Genomic DNA, 20,633 nt, shown 5'->3' on the forward strand with positions numbered 1-20,633 from the left:
TGTGTCTCACTGGTCTGTGGGGAGGGAAAAAACAGAGGAGCGTGCGGTGATGGTTCGGAAAGCAGCATGTTATGGTCGGCGGGGTTACGACACTCCCCGCGTGCACTGTTTATATGGTATGAGTCGACCCAATGAGCCCCTCTATAGCTCTCTGCTTTCACTTGTGTTTGTTAGCTTGGTGCTGCAACGCAGGGATGATGGCCCATCGTTTTAGCTCCCACCTCATCGACCAAAAACCCTCCCAACAGCCAAGTTCTTGATGCTCTCTCCGTGGGCAGAAAAATGCTCCGAGTCGTGATCCAACACATATTTCAGAAAGTCTGTGTGTTTGCTCGTCAGTGACGGGCCCGGACCAGTCGGCCCACACGTAGCAGAAAAAGGTCTGCTGCGTTTGATTGTCCTGCAGCCTTCGACAGTTTACTTAAATCTTTATGGGGACATAAAGTTGTGCTAATGCACCCGTAAAAGCTCATCCCTTTAATTAACAGTGCGCAGGGCAGTGTCAGAAGGTAACTCGTCTTGAAACCCGCAATCTCACGCCCATGTGAAAGTCTCGTCAGCATGAGTCAAAGGATCATGGAAAATTGTAGCTGAGATTTCCCATTTTCTCAGGTCAATGAAGTAGAGCTTTAGAATGGGTTGCTAGTAATCAGGGTTATTTGCATTCACAGCAGCTGCCACCGACAACATGATGTAAAAACTAAAGCTCCCAGTGTGCAAGCGGACCATACGCCACCTGCTTAGTAAGGGCCCCAAGTAACTTAGTAGCCGGCGAAGACATTCAAAAATCTAGCGGGTCAAGAGACCCACATGTTTTTACTCAGGAGCTGGCAGAACAAACTAGGGCTGAAACACACGCAGGAAGTAAGAAAGGACTCCCAGCCAATGTTGCTCTGTTTCTGATGATGTCTGGGAACGTTATCGCCAAAAGGTTGATCTATTAGTGTGAGTCTGTGACTTTTATTTGTGACCAACCAACAAGTGTTTGTCTCTCACACTCGAGACCACCTTTTTAGAAACTGGAGTGAAAAACAGGAGTAAACAAGGCTTTTTGTTGGCAAGCGTTTTCAGCTGTGGATGTGTGCACCGAGTATTTCCAGAGGCCGGATTCGGTGCATGTGGGGTTGACTATATATAAACTAAGGAGTCTATGTTTATTGTAATGAAAGAACTTGTCAGGCAGTGCTGCAGTGCGGTTTGCTGATGTGTTTGTAGACGTTTTCAGTCAACAATGGAGCGCCGCGGCACAGAAATAAGATCCGTTACATGTTAGTAAGATCTGTCCACAGTTGGTTTTTAGTCACTGGATGATGGGACTGACAGTACGATAAATACAGAACATCACAACTTGTCTATTTGAAGCAGCTACAAAGGAACTTATTACTTTTTGAAGAACCCACTTTTGTAGCATATTTTCCCGGGAAGGATTATTTTTCCTTTCCTTATACGTCCTTGAAACTTTTTTTAATTTGAAAGTGTTGACCTTCATGAAAAATTCAAATCTAATAATGTTATGAAAACAGCTCTTTTCTTCCTGCTTTCCACCGGCTGCCGTATGACATTCAGTGGTTTTATATCACAGATGCGTATTCGAGCTTTTCTCAAGCTTTTCTGTGCGGTACCCAAAGAGACTTGGTCTGAGGCATGGTCTGTTGTATACTAGATGATGACATGTTCTTCTCCAAGGACAAAACACTAGTTCCTGAGCTCACAACACATATATCATCTCAGAACTTAAAATTGCTGCTGTCTGGCAATACAGAAGTCTCCTCTGCCGTACCACCAGATCACAGAGCGGCCTCTTCGGCTGTGAGACTTGATGACATGCAGTAAAAAATAACCAGATAGAAACAGCCACTCCTCTCACTGATGGCCTCATTTTATTGTGCAATCATATGGAGGCATCGACATTGAATTAAATGTGGTACATTTTAATCATGTGCATTTCTAGTTGTGGTCCACTTTGAGTTTTTTGCAAAGGCCCCTCGAGTTGCACACTGTGTACGGTGCAGACACCCCTGGAAGCTTGAGCTGGAAACCCCGTCCTGCTCCTGCCAACCCCCTTACGCAGGGGGCTTGAGCCCTGTGGAATGCAGCGTATGCCTTTCTCTGTCAGACGGCCGTTTGTTTTGGAACAGGAGACGATATGAATCTGAGCCCGAGCGCACCCACATGCTCAGGTTGTTGAAGGGGGGCCTTTCACCTACCGAGGCAGCGTGATCTAATCCCTCCGGGAGCAGCGGGGGTGGGGAGGGAGGCTGGGATTGGTGGGATGAGATTTCCATAGGATGTTGTGCAGCGTTGAGCCTCTGAACGGAAGAGGTTGCATGAATTGGTAGAATGTTTTCGTGTCTGACTGCTTTCATAGCAAAATGCACTTTTTTTGAATTCATCAGGTCAAAGCGGAAACTTGTGCGGCAGCGACGCAAGAGGCATCGAAAGACGTGTGGACCGTAAATGTCAAGCCCAGACTGACGTGCTCTCTTTTACACTCGGTCGCACTCTTTCGTATTTCCTCTCCGCTCTCTTGTCTGTGTCTGTTTCCCACCCACCCACCCACACACTCATAAACACACACAAACACACACATGCACACACACGCACACGGCAACTGTTACCCACCACAACTCAGCTGGAGTAGCTCCAGACCTTAAGGGCTCAGGGAGAGTTTGATTTGTGTTGACTTCCTGCAGGAACTCCCCCTCTCCTCAGCCCGCGACTCAAAGACCATCAATTAGTTCCTTATTATGATCCCTGGGAGGGCAATAAAAGTTAGAGTGGGTTCAAAGAGCACAAAAGGCAGACACACACACACACACACACACACACACACACACTCTTACAAACCTCTTTGGCCTGGTAGAGTTACAGTTTGGACATCCTCTTCTAAAGTCCTGTAGGTGGCTGCTCCTTCCCCTTCTTTCCTATTTATCATTTACCAAACAATGCTCTCTACCCACGCGTATGACTCACCGAGACCTTTTTCTCCGTCCGTCTTGCTGCCAGTTTGTTCAGTTTATCAGCAGGTCTTTTGGGGGGGATGAATTCAATGTTTGTGTTTCGCCAGCCCCTCCTGTCCTGTTTTGCTATCCGGCTCTAATAACGACACCGACTGCCGATCCAGCTGTTATCTGTACTTCTCCCACGAAGGAAGCAGCTGTCCGCGGTCTTGACGGCCAATGCTTCATGAATTCAGGGAAAGCCAATTTGTCGCCCTACATAGCCGTCAAACTCTGCCAGACTCGTCTCCCCCCGTCACTTCTCCGATCATCCGTTCCCATCCTCTATAAGGTGGGCGGTGTGGTGTGGTGCAGCACGGTCAATCGCTCTAAATGCCATACAAGTAATGACGCTGCTATGGTTAAGAAGTCAGAGGCAACAAAACACAGCTTCAGCACTATCCGAACCCTTCAGAACAAAACACAGCAGCGTATAGTCACTAAATTCATCTGACACTAACCACAAAATCAGAAGGCTAATTGATTCAGACAGCTGAATGTATTCTGTGAGGCGTCTGCAGAGCATATTCCTAGTGTTTACCACATTATTAGTGTAGCTGCCAAAACACACTTGCAATACAATAAAGGTCGAAGAACAGCACTTTAAAGAATTTGCGAGTCATGGGCGTAGTGTTAGCTTGTAGGACTATTCACAACATGTTAGCCTCAGGCAGCTAGTACAAAGCTAGCTATCTGGGGTCATTAATGAGGTCATAACAAACCCAGAAATACTTTTTTATATAACTCAATAAACAAACTGTCCCCAGAACGCTGTTTGAAAGGTGGCAGGGTCCGCCACATATAAACAAATTAAAACCATATAAACGTTATATGGTACAGTACATTATATGGGGGAATCCAGTGGTTTCACATTGAGAAACATGATGACATCAACAGAAAAAGTCAAATGTAAACAGTGGGATCAGATATATTCAGAACCAGGAGCTCTGCCCGCTGCATCTCCACTTCTCCTCCACCCTCCAGGTGGAGTAGGAGGACACCTCTGATGCCCCTCTCGGCTCATACCCCCCTCTCTTCTGCCTGCCTGTGGCGCAGCGATAAAGTCCAGGTCACGGAGGAGGAGGAGGCGTTGGGAGGAGGCAGGGAGTGGAGGCTGTTTGCTTTGTCGACAGACAGCAGAGTGAAACGGGGGGAAGAGCACAGTTGCTGCCTGCCGGACTGTGCCGCTGTATTGACCTTGTGTATGGATCCGTGGCAGGCCAAGTAGAACAGATAAAGTGAAAGCCAGCAGGTCAATCTGCCACCTTTACTTTGTTAATTAGGGATTAAGAACCCCCCCTCTCTCTTCCTCTCTCTCCCTCCCCCCACATAATATCGAGTTCTCGCACAGTTGCAGACATTCGCGCGCCCTGGCTGTGATAATGAGAACTGATTACTTTCACAGGACAGAACAAAGCAGACAATACACTCCACAGAGTCGGGCTGTCACAGTGCGCATATGAAGAACCTTGATATTACGAAAGTTGCTGCACCTGAACAAATAAAGAGACAAAGAGAGTGTCTCCAGAGCGTCATGAAAGAGGACTGAAGGAAACTCGGCATGCACTGAGCGATAGTCCCTCACATTGATTATTGATTTATTGTTGAAGTTTCACATCGTCAGATCACTTGTTTTGTCTGTTAAACAACCCAAAGCTCACAGATATTCAGTTAAAAGGCACATAAAGCATTTTGGGAAATAAGCTTGTTGGCTTTTGAGTTAGGATATAGAGACTTCATGCTAAGCTAAGATAACCAGTTGCTGGCTTTTGCATAGTATTTAACAGACACATATGAAGGTGGTCTCAATTTCACAGCTAACTCCTAGCAGGCAAAAAGTAGGTGTATCTCTTCAAAGGTCAAACTATTAATTTAAATATGAGGCTGCAAGTTTGTGGATGATTAGATTAATCTCAGCTAACCGCTAGCAAAGACACATAACCATGTGTATAACTATAAGTTATAATTTTGCACTTTTTGTATGGGACATGTGACTTGATATTTTAAGCTAGCTGTTTCCTCCTGCTTTCAGTCTTCATGCTAAACTATGCTAAGCTAACTGCCTCCTGCCTGTCGCTTCATACTTAACCGATGGATATGAGAGTGGTATCTCTCTTCTCAGCTAGCTCTCAACCAGAAGGCAAATAAGTACATTTCCCAAAATGCTCAGCTTTTTTTTTTTTTTTTAAATAACAATCAACTCAGAGAATAAGGTCAAATTTTAAAGAATGATTATGAAAACTGTAGTCGAATCACTACCACCTTGCTTGTGTAAATGTACAAACTGAGATAGATAGAGAGCACAATGCACAATGCCTTGCTTGGAAAAAAACAGATCCGAATGTTGCTTTTTCTTTCTTGTGTAAGCTCCTCTCAGTCGAGCGAGACTCAAGGAAACATGGCTGGGAACCAGAAAACGGCAGCAGACCAGCGAAGGAGGATCTGAGACACGGTCTGTCTGCCGGCCCCCGTGTGCTGGCCTTCCTCCTTATTTTTTTTTTCTCCTCCTCGTCTGAAGTCGGCTGAGAAGTGTTATGATGTGCGTCTGCGTATTCGCCTCACGCCTTTTGGAGAGGCGAGAGCTGGATGAGGGGTTTCAGTGTGTTGGGACATGCGTGCGTCCCATGGGTGCTTCCGTGGACACAAAGATGTTCAAGTGTGTGTGCGTGCGTGTGCATTCCTTTTGAGGAACACTATTTCGCCTGGTCTGACTCGGGAGTCGAGCTAATATTTGTTGTGTTAGAAGTGAGAGCGGTGTGTCAACAGTGGGGAAGTTGGGAGCCCGGGGGTTAGTTCAGTGGACTCCGTTTTCCTCCATCTCCTCCATCCCCTCCACCCCCTCCACCCAGCTCTTATAGAAAAGAGGCAGATATGCAAATATTACACGGACACACACGTACTGTAAGCACACATCAGACCCCCAGTGCCTTTCAAGCCCCGCTAGGCATGTACATGGTGGTCTTGACAGGCTTTTAGCAGAGCATCCTTCAGGCTACGGGATTGTCTGCAGCAGTGGGTTATTTCCTCCCTCCTCCTCCTCTATCTCTTTCTCATCCTTTTCTCCTTTTTTTGTCCACCCCCACTCTCTCTCTCTCTCTCTCTCTCTCTCTCTCTCTAATCCCTGCCTCCTCTCTGCTGCTCATGTCTCGTCCCGTATTGGTCAGCAGCGTCCTCGTGTCCCTCTGCAGGTCAAACAGACACTCTAACAGTGCCGAAGCTACCCCCTCATGCTGGCTTATTAGTTCATGAGGCAGGCAAAGATGCCAGTGATGGCGGCTCTTCTCACAGCTAATGGAGGGTCATACATCGCAAAGCTACCGGCTCATTACAGCAGCTGGTCCCTTACTCTGTCACGTGCCGTGTCGGTCCCCTTCCATCTCTTTTCCCATTCGCTGCCTCTGAGACTCGGTCAGACTGTGGTCGAGTACAGAAACGCTTGTTAAGGTGTCCAAATGAGGCGCTCTTGTTGTGTGTCCATGTGCTCATTCAAAACCCCCCCTATACACACACACACACTTGTCCTTGAGTACGACTGAGCCATGGGAAGGTTTTACCAGTTATTCACTGTAATGATGAAAAGGATGCGACAGTTCCCCGACGAGGCCAGCTGTGGCTGAAGTGAAAAAAAAAAAATGAATGAGACTCAGGAACGCAAAGGTTTGGTCTCGGAAATATGTTTCCATGATGGTGGCGAGGTTCAAACAGAAGAAGAAAAAGAGAAAGAAAAATCATTTGTTAGTTAACTGAATGCAGATTTAGCTGTTTTTAAATCAACTTTAATGTCACTTTTGCTGAACAGCCGCATACGTGGAAGGAGTTACTTTTCACCTGTTGAGGGTTACTCTGATGCTCGAAAGATCAGCGATGTGACCTTTTAAGCTGTTGTTTTGTCCTCAAACACTGCAATGAAATCAGTCCAGAGAGTTCAAGTTTTTAAGTGGATCCATGAGTTCGACAGCCAAAACACTGCACAACTGTTTACGTTTGAAAACCATACCATGAAACAGGAATTTACGAAAATCAGTCAGTCTTTATTGCATTAAGATGATTTTTTTCTAGCCAATAAATACATTCTGTGTGTGCATTTGTAGTTAGGTTTTCCTGAGCCGTTAAGAGGTGGACCCTGGTCAAGGTCAGGAAAAGATGTGTTTTGATATTGATTGCAAGATGTTGAAACCATCAGCGTTTGAATTGTTGTTGGTAGTTGCAACAGAAAGTAAACAGAAAGCGGTTCTTCTGTCTTAATACCGTTAATACCACTTGGTGAGCAAGTAAGTTGTCTGTTTCCATTTTTAAGGTTCCAAAAAGATTGTGATTTGGGGCTGCGTGTTTATGAAACTCCCATTGCTCAAATTTCAACACCATTTTCCCAAATTTTCCTATGATTATGCATTGGTGTTTGTGTTTGTGAGTGTGCTGCTCTTGGGCCCGCTTTGCGACAATTGCATTTCTTGTTTTGCTGCCCACAAAAAGCCAAGGCCACAATCTTTCTGCAGAAAGCGTGCCTTCAATTATCTACGCCGTGCCGCACTCGGGACTGTTACTCAGGAGATACTGTTGCATGTCTCCTCCTTCCCTCTTCCACGGGGCTCCGAGGCTTCCTCTTTTTTTTTTTTTTTTATTCTGAAGCAACTTTTTTGTTTTTTGAGCTCGCTGCGAGGTGTGCGTGGTTTTCAAGCTCGAAGAACGTGACAAAGGGGAGCTGTGGAGAGCTGAAACCTCACTCATGAAGAGTGACCGAGTGTGTCTTTGACCCATGTAATCCACTCTGTATTTGATGTTGGTTGTCATAGTGAAGCACTGTGAGTCAGTGCCACTCTGCTGTGTGGTGTTCAGATGTTAGCATGGAGGAAAACACACAGTGAAAATCAAATGGACGCCAAAGCTCAGTTATTAAGTGGATTGTTATTGATTTGTGTGTGTATACGATGATGTGACTGTGACATGTAGGACAACCTCACCGATGTAAACAACAATGGTTAGCCTTCAAAAAGCTTTGTTCACGGTCCCCTCGCTATAATTATTACAATGTATTGATTTATGCTGCTGTTAAAGTCTTGACAAACAAAACTTTAATAGCTTTCAGCTTTAACAAGTTAGGAGGTGTAGGAAAACTGAGGAAGAGAGCAGTTTTTTGGTTGCTAAGCAGAGGATGACTCAGTCGACTTCAGCTCTGTAATAAATAGGATTCAGAAAATTGTCCTCCTTCATGCGAGACCTCGTGTCCACAGCCAGAATTAGATGATAAGTTCTAAATTAGATAATTCCAACTGGATCAGTTTGACAAGCTCTTCCTGACCTGAATCTTTTTTCCACAAATAACACTGCAGGATTTTTTATTTTTTTTCTCTCAAATAACTGCCATCACCTTTATAAAAAAAAAAAAAAAAAAGTAGGACCCCTGCACGGCCGCATCTGGTGCATCTAACTGTTTTTTTTCGCCTTGCTGTCCGCCTCACTCGTCAGCGGACTGATGTCTGGTGCTGCTCAGACTCTGTGATAAGGGGCGGAGAGCAGGCACTACCTGTAAATGTCACAGGATTGATAAAGAGAGCGAGGTTTATCAGTGGGGGGGCTGCTCTGTCGGCGTGGAGGCATGTTTGTGTCTTGGCGATAGACAGAAGCGCTCTTTATCAAGTTCGGCTTGTGTACACATGTTTGTGGGTCAGATAGAGTCGCCGGAGTTTATCGAGTTCAAAAAGACCATCGCCTCCCCTCGGATCTGCGCTGATTTGGCGCCGCTGTGTTGCTTGTGCAGTCGGAAACCTCTGATCCACAAACACTTTGTTCAAACTGAAGTTGAAACATGAAGATGATTACACAGGGAGTCAGAGGCCTCTTCAACCTGCATGTCAAAAACTGAACAGCCCCTCTTTCGGCTCGCCCTTCCTCAGTGCTTTCCCTGAAAGGAAGAATAATTCCTGGTTGGATTTGGCCGTATTATCCTTGTTAATAAAACGTTTTTTTTGCTTTCTTGCGGAGAGCTAGATGAGAAGGTGGATGCTGCTCCAAAGGTAGATAGAAGGAGCCGGGTAGCTTAGCTTAGCACGAAGACCAAAATCAGGTGAAAACAAGATGCAAGCTAATGAAGGAGCTCTTAGACACGCCGGTGGGTTTCTTTTGTTTCCCTCTGTTTCCAGTCTTATGCTAAAGCTAGGATAGCCAGCTGCTAAATGTGGCCGTACCTTCATATTCATCTGATTCTCAGTTTTAGTAAACAAGATGTTTTAAGAGATTGAGATTTGTTTGTATTGTGCATTTTTCACTATTTGCTAGCGTTGTATACACCAAATGATTATTGATTTCTCGAGAAAATAATCTCTAAATTATGTTTCAGCCGTTACATTGTATCTTAAGAAGATCTGGGTTGAAGGCAGGAAAAAGTAAAACCATACAAACCATCCCACTTGTTCTAAACTATGCACATTATCCGTCCATTTATTCATTTAACAAGTCAGGTAAAAGCATTTGTTATAATTACCCTTTCTTTGAAGTCTGTGTTTAATAGGTCCGAGGGGAGTGAAAAAGCTTCTTTGTGAATACTTAAGCTCTTTATGCATTCCTTCACACGTTTCCACTCCTGTCATGTCATATGCTCAATTGCTCCCTCTAATGTGCGCGTATGTATAATCAATGAATCAATGAATGCTCGCATACATTTGTTAAACACGTCCGCTCATGCATGCGCCCTTGTGTGGCCTCTATCTCATTAGTGCCCTTTGTCGCCATTTGATCTGTGGCCCTTCCCTCCTCTCGGTTCATTGTGCTCGTATCGGGCCAACGTGGACCGCATGGGCCGATGGATTGGTGTGCAGGCTGTTGCACTGCAGGTGGAGGTCGGTGATCGTGGTGGTGGTGGGGGTGGAGGTTTGTGTTTAGAGGAGACGAAGGCAAGAGAGGTTAAGATAAAGTTGCTTTGAACAAATTCTCTCTTTGATCAGGCAGCTCGGGCGGTGAAAGGACCTTTTCTTCCAAAAGTCAGAGGCAGTTGAGAGAGGAGAGACGGAGATACGTATTGTTCCGTTTCATCTCGGTCTGTGTCTTTCTCCTTTTTCTTTTTTTAGCCTCTTTCACACAGCGTTTGTAAGCCGTCTGTAGTGTGTGTCTTTTGTTATGGAGAGCGCCGGGCCTCTCCTTTCACGACTCCGCACAAACACACATATGCACATACAATGACTTTAAAGCGTTATTGAGAACACTCGCATCAGAATACAGAGTGTAATTGAGGTGCAGCAGGGATGTAACTGAAAAAAGAAAAAAAATAGACACACCCGGAATGTTCTCTGTTGCTGCTTTTGGTGTCTCTTCAATGAGTCTGATAATTAGTTAATCATCAAAGTCATTGATCAAGCAGGTTTATATCTGTAGAAATTGAATATATTTGAGTTTTGCCGCTCAGAGGCAGTGTGAAGATGCTTTGATGCTAATTGTGATGTATATTTTATTAGGATTTTCTTCTAACTTTATTGGGTGAATTGCAGCCAGGAGAAGCACAGAAGACACACCTGAACATAATTCACACAAAACATGATAGAAATACATGAAAATATGGCATAAAGACATTAATGACTGATTACCTGGTAATGAAAACCATCTTTGTTGCAGCCCTGTATGAACCTTGTCGTCTAAAAACAGGCATGAATTAGGACTTGAGATCATATCTCTTGGCCCATTTTCTCAGCCTGTTCTGTGCTGTGAACAAAAAAAACACTTATTTCCTGCCAAGCCAATTGATTATTTCCTCTGGTCCGACTTCATTCAGCTCCCGGTTTATCAGCACAACGTCCCCGGAGCAGACCTCAAACTGTAGCAACCAGCTTAATGGATGCAATAGACGTAAATGCACAGGGATGATGTAGTGTGGGCTCTTTCTTTTGTACTCTTTTGTACTTTTTTTTTTCTAAAGCAGGACTATCAGTATAGAAGGCTGGTGAATAGGAGTTGAATGGATGTTGCCATGGATGCATTTATAGCCATTCTAGTCACACACACACACACACACACACACACACACACACACACACTCAACACAACATATAAATAGTGACATGGGCCGTATGCACACTTGTGTAACAGCTGTAATATTTAAGTGTCGACTCGAGCATGCTTCTGCCTCTGTTTGCGTCTTAGAGTGAAAACTACATTTTCTTATCTGATTTCCTCGTTAAAATCCCAACTTACACACCGTGTGAGGAGCTGCTCTTTTAAACAAACAGCCACTGTTAAACCGAGCTCTTTTCAGCCAATCACTCCATTAAGCTGGAACACAAACATTCCCACCACTCGGGCTTGTCGTCCAGACAACGATTGCTGTACGAGGGGCAACGCGTTGTGATTGGTCAGTCACCTGTGTGGCTGTGCTTCACTGAAGACATTAAATAAATAAGGCCGTGTCTCGAGCAAAACAGGGATGGTAATGTTGATCAGTCACTGTCCAGAACTTTGGTCCAGGATGAAATATCTCGACTTTAATTGGACATGTTACCATGAAATTGTACTGTACTGTACTAAAGGTACTGATATTCATGCTCCCCAGGGGATGAACCCTAATTACTTTGGTGTTCCCCTCACTGTGCCACTGTGAAGTTGGCATTGTGTTAAGTTAAATATCTCAACAGTTATTGTATGTATTGTCATGATATTTCATACCAACATTCATGATCCCCAAAAGATGAATTTAACAACTTTGGTGATCCTGTCACTTTTGCCACAGTGCCACCATGAGGTTGCTGTTTTTTTTCTGTGAAATATCACTCAACAATTATTGAATGCATTGTGCTGAAATGTAGTGGTTTGATTCTCTTTGGTGAATCAATTTCTTTTCCTATGGCGCCCCCATGAAGTTGGCATTGTGTTTAATGAAATATCTAAATTAGTGTTTGCATTGCCACGACACTTCATATTAACATTCATTGCCCTCAGAAGATGAATCTCCATAACGCTGATGATCCTGTCACTGCCCAGAGGATAAACCCCGCTGGTTTTGGTGATCATCTGACTTTTCTTCTCATGCCACCATCTGCTTATCCAGTGAAATAAGATGTCAACATCAAGTCATTTTTGTAGAGATGATTCATCTTTCCCACAAGATGTACCCCAATTATTAAGATGATCGATGGAGTTTTCCATTGCTCCACCAACAGGTTAACGTTAATGTTGACATCCTTAAGTTTGCTTGAACTTGCACAGAATCGACTCTCACTGTTAGGAAACTCTTATCTCTCAGATGTGAAACACAGGCTGATCTGTTGATACTATCCATCGCTTTAGCACACACTAGTTCTTTACTTTATAGCAGATAGAAGAGACAGATCATCACTTTATGTATACTATCTTGGCAGCACAATGAGGTTGCAGAATGGCAAATTAAACAAAGATTTATACCATTTAAAAATGCACTAATGATACTCGCTTTGAATTACTGCTCAAGAGGTTTTCATGTTTCACCAGTGTTGGTCTCGAAACAATGTGGCTGGGATTAAAAATTAAAACGCTAAAAATCTCAGCCACTCGTCTTTCTGACTCTCATTAAGATGTCGGTAATAAAATACTGAAATGGACCTTCACTTTGTCGCAGTGATGTGGTGCCGAATGAACACTTTCACATGGACTTCCATAAATAGGGACGTGCAATCAAACCGACATTAATCCCCGACACCTTGTTATCTTGTTGTTTTGCAGATAGCACAAGCAGCCAAGGCTTCCTCTCAGGCTGATGACTTGTACCTGGATGACACAGGCTCAGGAGGTTACTACCCTGAAGATGATGATGACTTTAACTCAGGGTCTGGCTCAGGTAAGACACACTCACACATACACACTTGCATGCTCAGCAGTCAGTTGCCCGGAGGCGTCGTGACTTAATTTTCCAAGTCTGCTGCAGGTAAGTTTTATGAATGCTAGGTTTCTTTCAAATTGTGCCATCACTTCTCCCCCTCCTCTCTCTTTATCCCTTGGTCTGTTTCTTCCCTTTTTACCACCTTTCTCTTCCTCTCCCTCGATTTCAGTTGAGATTGCCTTGTCACCCGGGCTGCCGCGGGCAAAGTGTGCAAATTTTACACCTCTTTTTTTTATTTTTTTATTAGCTCCTCTGCTCTTCGTGCTTTAAGCACCTCTGCAACACTTATTCCTTTCTCAAAAGTTACTCTTTTTTTTTGAGATAGAGAGAGTTGGATAACTGCGGTGAGAGAAGGTCACGCTAGGCAAAAATGAGACGGTGCCATGATCAATACCCTTTCCAATACTGTATATACACTCCATTACTCTGCTCTGCCACTCTGTATTCAAGGTTCAGTTCAAACTGTAAATAATACATAGAAATTAAGATGCCGGTGTGAAGTTAAGTGAGACAAGACAGCTGGCGTAAGATATTGATAACATGCATGTACATATTTGCACATCAACTCATTTAAAGGAAAGTTATTCACCCATCACTCTCTTTCTCCCAGGTGGAGATGAAGAAGAGAAGGAGGAAACGGTGACTGTCAGTGTGGTTTATATCGAGCCCAACGCAGCAGAACCCACCCAGGACTCCACCAAAGACTTCACCCCCAGGGTGGAGACAGCCACGGTCAGAGAAAAGGCCCTGGGCGTCACACCCAGGAAACCAATCAGAACAGAGGTAAGAACTGTGGCTTGACCCATACGGGATGTTTGATGTTTGATCTTTGGTACGTGGGTTTAACCAAATCAGTTTTCTAAGCACAACGATTGAAAAATGAACTGGAAAAAACATACATCTTTGGCATTTTCATACATATGCACTGATGTTAGCATGCTAACTAGCTACTTCTTAGCCACTTTAAAACTCAAGAGATGATAGTCTGATACTGAACAACAACAGCACTCCCCCAGTGTTCCTCGATCCTAGTCCAGGCAGAGACCGCTAGGACGATGATTAGCTGTACAGCTAACTGAGCTAACTAGCTACAGTTGGCTGCAGTTAGTGGCGAATTCTTACATACCGCGCCCATTAAAATCAGAGCAATGGTTTGACTTTTTTGGAAATACACTTATTGAAAAGATTGTCACCTCTCTTGTTTTTCATTTGTTAAATGTAAAGCTGGATCCAGGAGATGGTTAGCTTAGCATAAAAGCTGAACACACTGAAAAGGTGGACTCCAGGAAGTCATTGTGCCAAACCAACATGTGTAAATCAGTGAGCTTTAAATGTCCTGGTTTGTCATGCTAGCTATTCCCTCCTGCCTCCAGTCTTTGTGCTAAGCTACGCTAAATGTCTTTTTGCTGTAGTTTCCAATTTAGAAGCAGGCAAAAAAAAAAAATCTTCCTATTACTCATGGCAGGAAAACGAATAAGCACATTCTCCCGAAATGTCGAACCTTTTGGCTCATTTTCTACATTCCTTTGAGTCTAAAACTCGCCCTGTTCTTTAGTGAACCCTGGTGTGTCATATTATCACATTATGGAACTTAAGGTCATTTATAATCACGGAGGCTCTTTTTCCTGACTCAACAGAGAGCGACAGGGCACCTCAGTTTGTCTTTATCTGACCCAGTATGTCATCAAATCCCCTGTAATACCAGAAGCCGTGAGGTCACTTTCAGGATAAAGATCAAGTGCTCACGTCAATTCTCAGTGTTTTCGCTCCATTGCAAATTATGGAGGATTACATCTCTATCGGACATAATCACATATTCTGGAACCATCCTAGATCTCACTTCTGTGTTGCACTCTTACTCTACTGTACTGGATACTACATCTGTTTGGGATTAGTTGTCAAGGTCTCAACCCCCCTAAGCCAAGCCTACCTGGCCCTGTTCCATTTTTTTTTCCCCTCTTGCCTCTGTCACTACTCCTTTCCAAATGCAACTGGCTCTGTTCCACTTTGGTCCTCTGCACCCTTCTCTCGTGTTATTGGGAAAAAAAGCACTGGATGCATGGGCCTGCATCCATACCAGATACTTTGCTTCTTTTCCTAAACTCCCCCCCAAAAAAAACCTTGGGGTCACTGGCTGTGTTTTCATTGCACTAATCTTTTTGAGCAATCTGGATTTGCTCCATTTTCCTCTCTGGCCTGCTTCTGTAGGACTCACTGGGCAGGTTCCATTTTGGTCCCTGTTTTCTTTCTTTGACTAGACTTTCTTGCTAAATAGGCCAGTCGAATCCTCACTCTTTCGTTAGATAAAGTGAATAATATAGTTAAAGAGGTCATTTTGCCTTTCTTTTATTGTTTTATGTAGCATTTTTGTGCCTGTGGAAGTTCTGCAAAGTCAAAGTCCAACACTGCTCCTTCACTGCTTGAAACACCTGGTTTGGAGTCGAGCCTTTACTTCTGTAACTTATGTGCTTCACTATGTAATGGGCGTTATATAATTATGTATTTTTATATATTTATTATAACATATACACACTCCAGTAAGTCTGCATAAATACAGATGCTACTGCTGTAGCAGCGTTATTTTAGATCACACTGCGTTGCTTGGCATGACCTGCCCTACTCTGACCTCTAAAGCACATGTGCAGCTCACTCATTCATTATACATGTTATATCTGAACTATTTCTTGGCCGAGTGCAGTGACTTTCACGGGTCTTGGCTCGTTGCCTGATAACCTCCAAGAAATTACTGTGCCTGACCAAGAAACAGTCCCGGATTTAACAACAAGATATTTTTATTTTAACAACTGAGCAACAGTGTGCTGTTGGGCAGATTTTGTTACCTCTGTCGTCACGCTAGTTGTTTCCTCATTTCCAGTCTCTATGCTAAACTAAACTAACTGGCTGTAATTTCCTGTTAAACTCACAAATATCAAAGTGTTATCAATGTCTTTTGTTTAACAAGGTGTTGAGGCATTATACCAGAACACCAAAATGAACCCAATCAACACGCAGACTAAAAATGTCGTAGGACATAATGTGAATGTCAGCTGTCAATAAAGAAACCTTAATCGTTTTTTCCCCCTCCCTTGCCTCTTTCCTGCTCCTGTCTTTCCTCATGCAGGCACCAGTGCCAGTTACAGAGGACATGCAGAGGAACCAGATGACTAGTACGACTAGTGCCCCCGGCTCACCCCAGGAGGCCGTTGAGGTCCGCACTGAAAACCTCTTCCAGAGGACAGAGGTGTTGGCAGGTATGTGTCATAATAGGCTGCAAGAAAACATCAGACCTCCACTTCTTACATACAGTATTTGTCCTATTAAGTTGACTCCACTTTGTGTTTCTATTTTTGACATCAGTTCTGTGGTACCTTCCTCTTTATCAAAGACAGTGATCTGTTTTCATGAAGCTGAGCACAGATATGATGATCGCCGTCTCAAACGGCTCTTTCTGCATTTTGGAATACATGCTTTTTACATTTCTTGCCAACTGTCTGTGAGGCAAACATGAAGCTACTGCCTACATCTGGTTAGCTTAGCCTAGCAGAAAAACCAGCCGGGTTGTGTCTGAAGGAATGCAGATCCACCCACCAGAACATCTAAAAGTAATTACAAAGACAGGAGTATAAATGACATGTTGTGGTTTTTGCAGCAATCGTCTCACAACTACAAGGAAGTCACTACATCCAGACATCTGGAAACACAACCTCTGGTGAAACACAACTTGTAGGTTTTAAACAGCAACCGAGGTGTAGCATGCTAATTTGTGAGCATTAGAGGTGACTGCTAAGTGGCTTTGTTGCCTTTGCATTTCAAGTCTTTATGCTATGCAAAGCTAAGCTACGCTAAGCGTGTCTCAGCTTTATTGTTACATCTATCATACAGAGAGTGGTGCCAATCTTACTCTTCCTCTTCAAGAAAAAAGCATAATTCCCAAAATGCTGCACCGTTCCTTTCCTATTTCTTTTCAAAATTAAAGTAGCCCGTCAGTTTGACGCCCCACCAATAAATTATTTGTTCATTGGGCTTATTTAGATAATATATGTTTCAGCATTTTGGCGTATTTCAGCAGCAAAGCCTCGAAAAAAAAATTGCTGAAATATCTTCCTCATATCTCCCACCTGATCCCCTTCGCAAAATAATTACTTTTAATAAACTCCATCTGGGTCCCTCTGTGGGACCTTGTGGAGTTCACAGAATTGTGGGTGTTTCAAGTGTCTCTGCTGCTCTGCTTTGAATACTTGAAAGAGGGTGGAAAAGGAAATTATCGGACTCAAAAAGAAAAATCACTGTATACTCTCAGATGCAGTCTCTCTCTTTTCCTGCGTGTCTGAGGCAAACATTGATTGGCACCTCGCTTTTTACTTTGTAGTCGCATCCATCTGGTGCCAGCAGTATGCAGAAACAACATCAAGTAAGGGACAAATCAGGACAGCCACACACCTCTCTCCTAGTTACAGTCTTATTTCATCTTTTTGCATATTGTTTCTTGTATCGTGACGGAAAAATAATTGCACTGCCGGTAAAAAGTCTTTGGATAATAATAATGTATATCCTATACAGGGTTCATGTCCGCTCATCTCTCCCCTCTCGCCGTCTCCACCTCGTTCTCTTTACCCTTCCTCCAGATTACAGTCATTACTCTTCATCTCCCGTATGACTTCTATAAAAAATAATTGCCCATAATGTAATTTTCATTTATCCGCTCTGCATTGCTTCTCGGAGCTCGGCAGCTGGGCGTGTGCCGTGATCTTTTACCCGCGGGGCTGTGAGGCAAGTCAACATGGTGAAACCTAAAGTGGAGCACAGGGTAGATTGTGGCACCGGGAGAGGCCTTAAACAGATTAGGAAGCTATAAAGAACCTCATACAGGCATAATTGGGAAGGAGAGTGAAATAAGCCCTCGTGGTGAGTTAGGAGCTTTAGTGAAAGTCGGGTTCAGAGATGGTGGGGGGGCGCTTCTTAACGCAGCCTGGGCGGATTTATGCAGATTTCCCCGTTACACCTCTGTAGGCCAACTGGTTTACAATATGTCCTTTTAGAGAAAGTTTAACCTACATAAAACAGCCCAGCATGGACATTTGGATCAGCTCATACAATTTGTTAAAGCTTCCTCCAGTAGAAAGCGAGGATTTCATGTTTTCTGTCTTTTTGTTCCGAAACTGTACCTTTTTTTTAAATTTTTTTTTTTTTTTTTAAATGAACCATTGTGATTCCCGTATGGTTGTGATGTCACAACGATGCAGTCATCATCCCCAGCGTCCATGGTGGCAAAAACACTGCCGGAACTGATGCGGAAAACAGAGAGCAGTGCTTCCTCAGGCCTGAGTGCCGACCAATCAGAGCAAACAGGGAGTTTATTGAGAGGCGGGCCTTAAAGATACAGGCACTGAAACACACTTGAGGGTAAAACACAAAAACCAAACATGGCTATCCAACGTGCCCACATTCACTATCTTCTTGACGTGGGCCGCCCAGGTTATGGTCGAGGTTCGGAACTTGCACAACTCGACATAGCATCTGTTGCTCCTCACCTTTCCGATCTCTTACTACACACACCCTAATTTCACCAAACTAATAAAAACTCAGAACATTAAACTGTGAAATTGCTCAAGTTAATTTGCGAACAGATGGCGACTTGGCGTAATGAGAAAGGATGTGAAATCTCAAGGATTCACTTAGGGAATGACAAATCACATTAAACAAGCTCCGTCGCTCGGAAGCAGTGGCTCCATGTTAATAAATAAAGGGGCGTTGTGCTAATTTTACTGATGAAGATCAGTCATCTCATCATGGTTCTGCTCAGCTTGAGAAAACACTTCGTCAAATCCAGGAATATACTATAATTTTCTTCGTCGAGGTGAAGATGTGGTATATTTAATGAAAGACACTTTTGTTTTGTGGGAAGTGTGGGATCCAGTAATTTTTAAGCTTGAGCCACTGTTGGGACCAAAAGTCCGGAAATATTAGCCACCATTGCTACAGTTTTGACTGTTATTCTGTCTCATGGGTGTCCCCCAATACTAAATAGCTCTTGACCCCATATAAAAGTCGAATTCATAAATATCTAGATATACACACATAAGCCCAGCCCACATGGATATTCCGTATAAGACACCGAAAATGCTGCTGTGGTGGTGACACATGGGAAAAAAATAATACCAAAACCAAAATCCTGAAGTTTTTTTTCCTATCCATCCAGCCAGAAAAACCCCATTAGAAATGAAGGACCCTTTTGACTTTGTGTTATTCTGCGTTGCTGTCAATATTGAAGCCTTACGATGAGACTTATCCATCGGTTGGGGAACCGAAATAGGATTTAGCTCGAGCCACGCTGGACTGGCTGCTGTTTGTTTGTCTCCATTGGATTTACTCGTCTGACTGTTAAGCAATGGAACCAATACCATCAGCTTCTTCCTCTTAAGCCCCAGTCGGCAGTCGGTGATTGGAATACAGACCATGTCGAATCAGCCACGCTTGAGACGGCGTGGCTCTGTGTACCAATCAAGGATCAGAGCCGTAATACCCCCTAAATTGAACACTTACTTCCCTCGCCAAGGGGATACGTGTGAGGCGAGGTGAAACGAGCCACAGAAGATGATTGACTTTTTGTATCTCTCGGGACAAATCGAGGGTTTTTCACAATTGACATTAAGTAAGTGCACCCAGCTGCGATGGTTGCCACCTGGTCACACCACATTTAATCACTCAGTTGTGGTCATTTGCTGGGGAGCTGCATTAGTAGTTTTGGAAATGTGTTGCATCAATAGTCGATGGTGTTGCTCAAATAAACTGTGTCGTGATTGATTGCACAAGATAGCCGGCTCATCCCGTGCTCGGTTCATGTTCAGGTCGCTCTGATTAGACCTCGAGCGTTGACGGTTTCCATTCTGTCTCCTCTCCCTCCTCAGCCGTTATTGCAGGCGGAGTCATCGGCTTCCTGTTCGCCATCTTCCTCATCCTCCTCCTGGTCTACCGCATGAGGAAGAAGGACGAGGGCAGCTACGACCTGGGAGAGAGGAAACCCTCCGGCGCCGCCTACCAGAAGGCCCCGACCAAGGAGTTTTATGCATAGAAGCCGGCCCCGCCCCGCCCCGCCCCCCACGTCATCAGAACGACAAAAATCGCAAGTGACTGTTGGAAAGAAAAAAAAAAAAAAAACGCAGTCAACAACAGCAAACCTGTTCAAATACGACAAGAAACAAGTTGATTAAGGAAAAATAGCATAAAGGAAAACTTTTGCATAGAGTATTGTAATTAAGACCTTTTCTCTCTTCTTTTTTTTTTTTTAAATGAAAACCAAGCATTTCTCATTTTATGGCAAATCTCAGTGTATTTAAACATTTTTGTGTATTATTTGAAAAGGCTGAAAAAATAAAAAACAGGAATCTGTAAAGGCGAGGAAACCAATCGCATCTGTCTTCTGTCAAAGGAGCTGTTTAGTTTTTTGTTTTTTTTTTAGTCGCTGACTACTTTTAACCGTAGCAGTGTGGTATTTGTAAAGAAAAAAAAAATTAAAGTGGAAATAATTGAATATAATTATTCTGTATCAATCCTGCTTTCATTTTTTTTCTTTTTATTTTGTCCTAGCATGTTTGATGTTGATCTCTAAAAAGGTGTATTACATTAATTTATCTTTTTCTCTGATGTTTAAAAAAACAAATGCCTTTGTAGTTTTGATGAAGCTCTTTGGTCTTCATATTAACGCTGTTAACGGTTCAATGTAAATGTTTCTCCCTTCAGGTTACAATGTTTATTATTTGCTCTCACATCAGTTTTTTTTTTTTTTTTTTTTTTTT

The 20,633-nt window shown here is 43.5% G+C and overlaps 1 protein-coding gene across 1 annotated transcript in view; it reads left to right on the forward strand.

The window, feature by feature from the left end:
- Positions 1-20,373, forward strand: part of sdc2 (syndecan 2) — a 45,373-nt gene extending 25,000 nt beyond the window's left edge. The window contains exons 2-5 of the mRNA XM_037093679.1: positions 12,681-12,795; positions 13,448-13,620; positions 15,959-16,088; positions 19,746-20,373. Coding sequence (XP_036949574.1) covers positions 12,681-12,795; positions 13,448-13,620; positions 15,959-16,088; positions 19,746-19,909 — 582 coding nt within the window. The 3' untranslated portion in view covers positions 19,910-20,373. The remainder of the gene's footprint in view (positions 1-12,680; positions 12,796-13,447; positions 13,621-15,958; positions 16,089-19,745) is intronic.
- The last annotated feature ends 260 nt before the right edge of the window (positions 20,374-20,633 follow it).

This window comes from Acanthopagrus latus, chromosome 3, assembly GCF_904848185.1.
Source record: "Acanthopagrus latus isolate v.2019 chromosome 3, fAcaLat1.1, whole genome shotgun sequence".
Lineage (NCBI taxonomy): Eukaryota > Metazoa > Chordata > Actinopteri > Spariformes > Sparidae > Acanthopagrus > Acanthopagrus latus.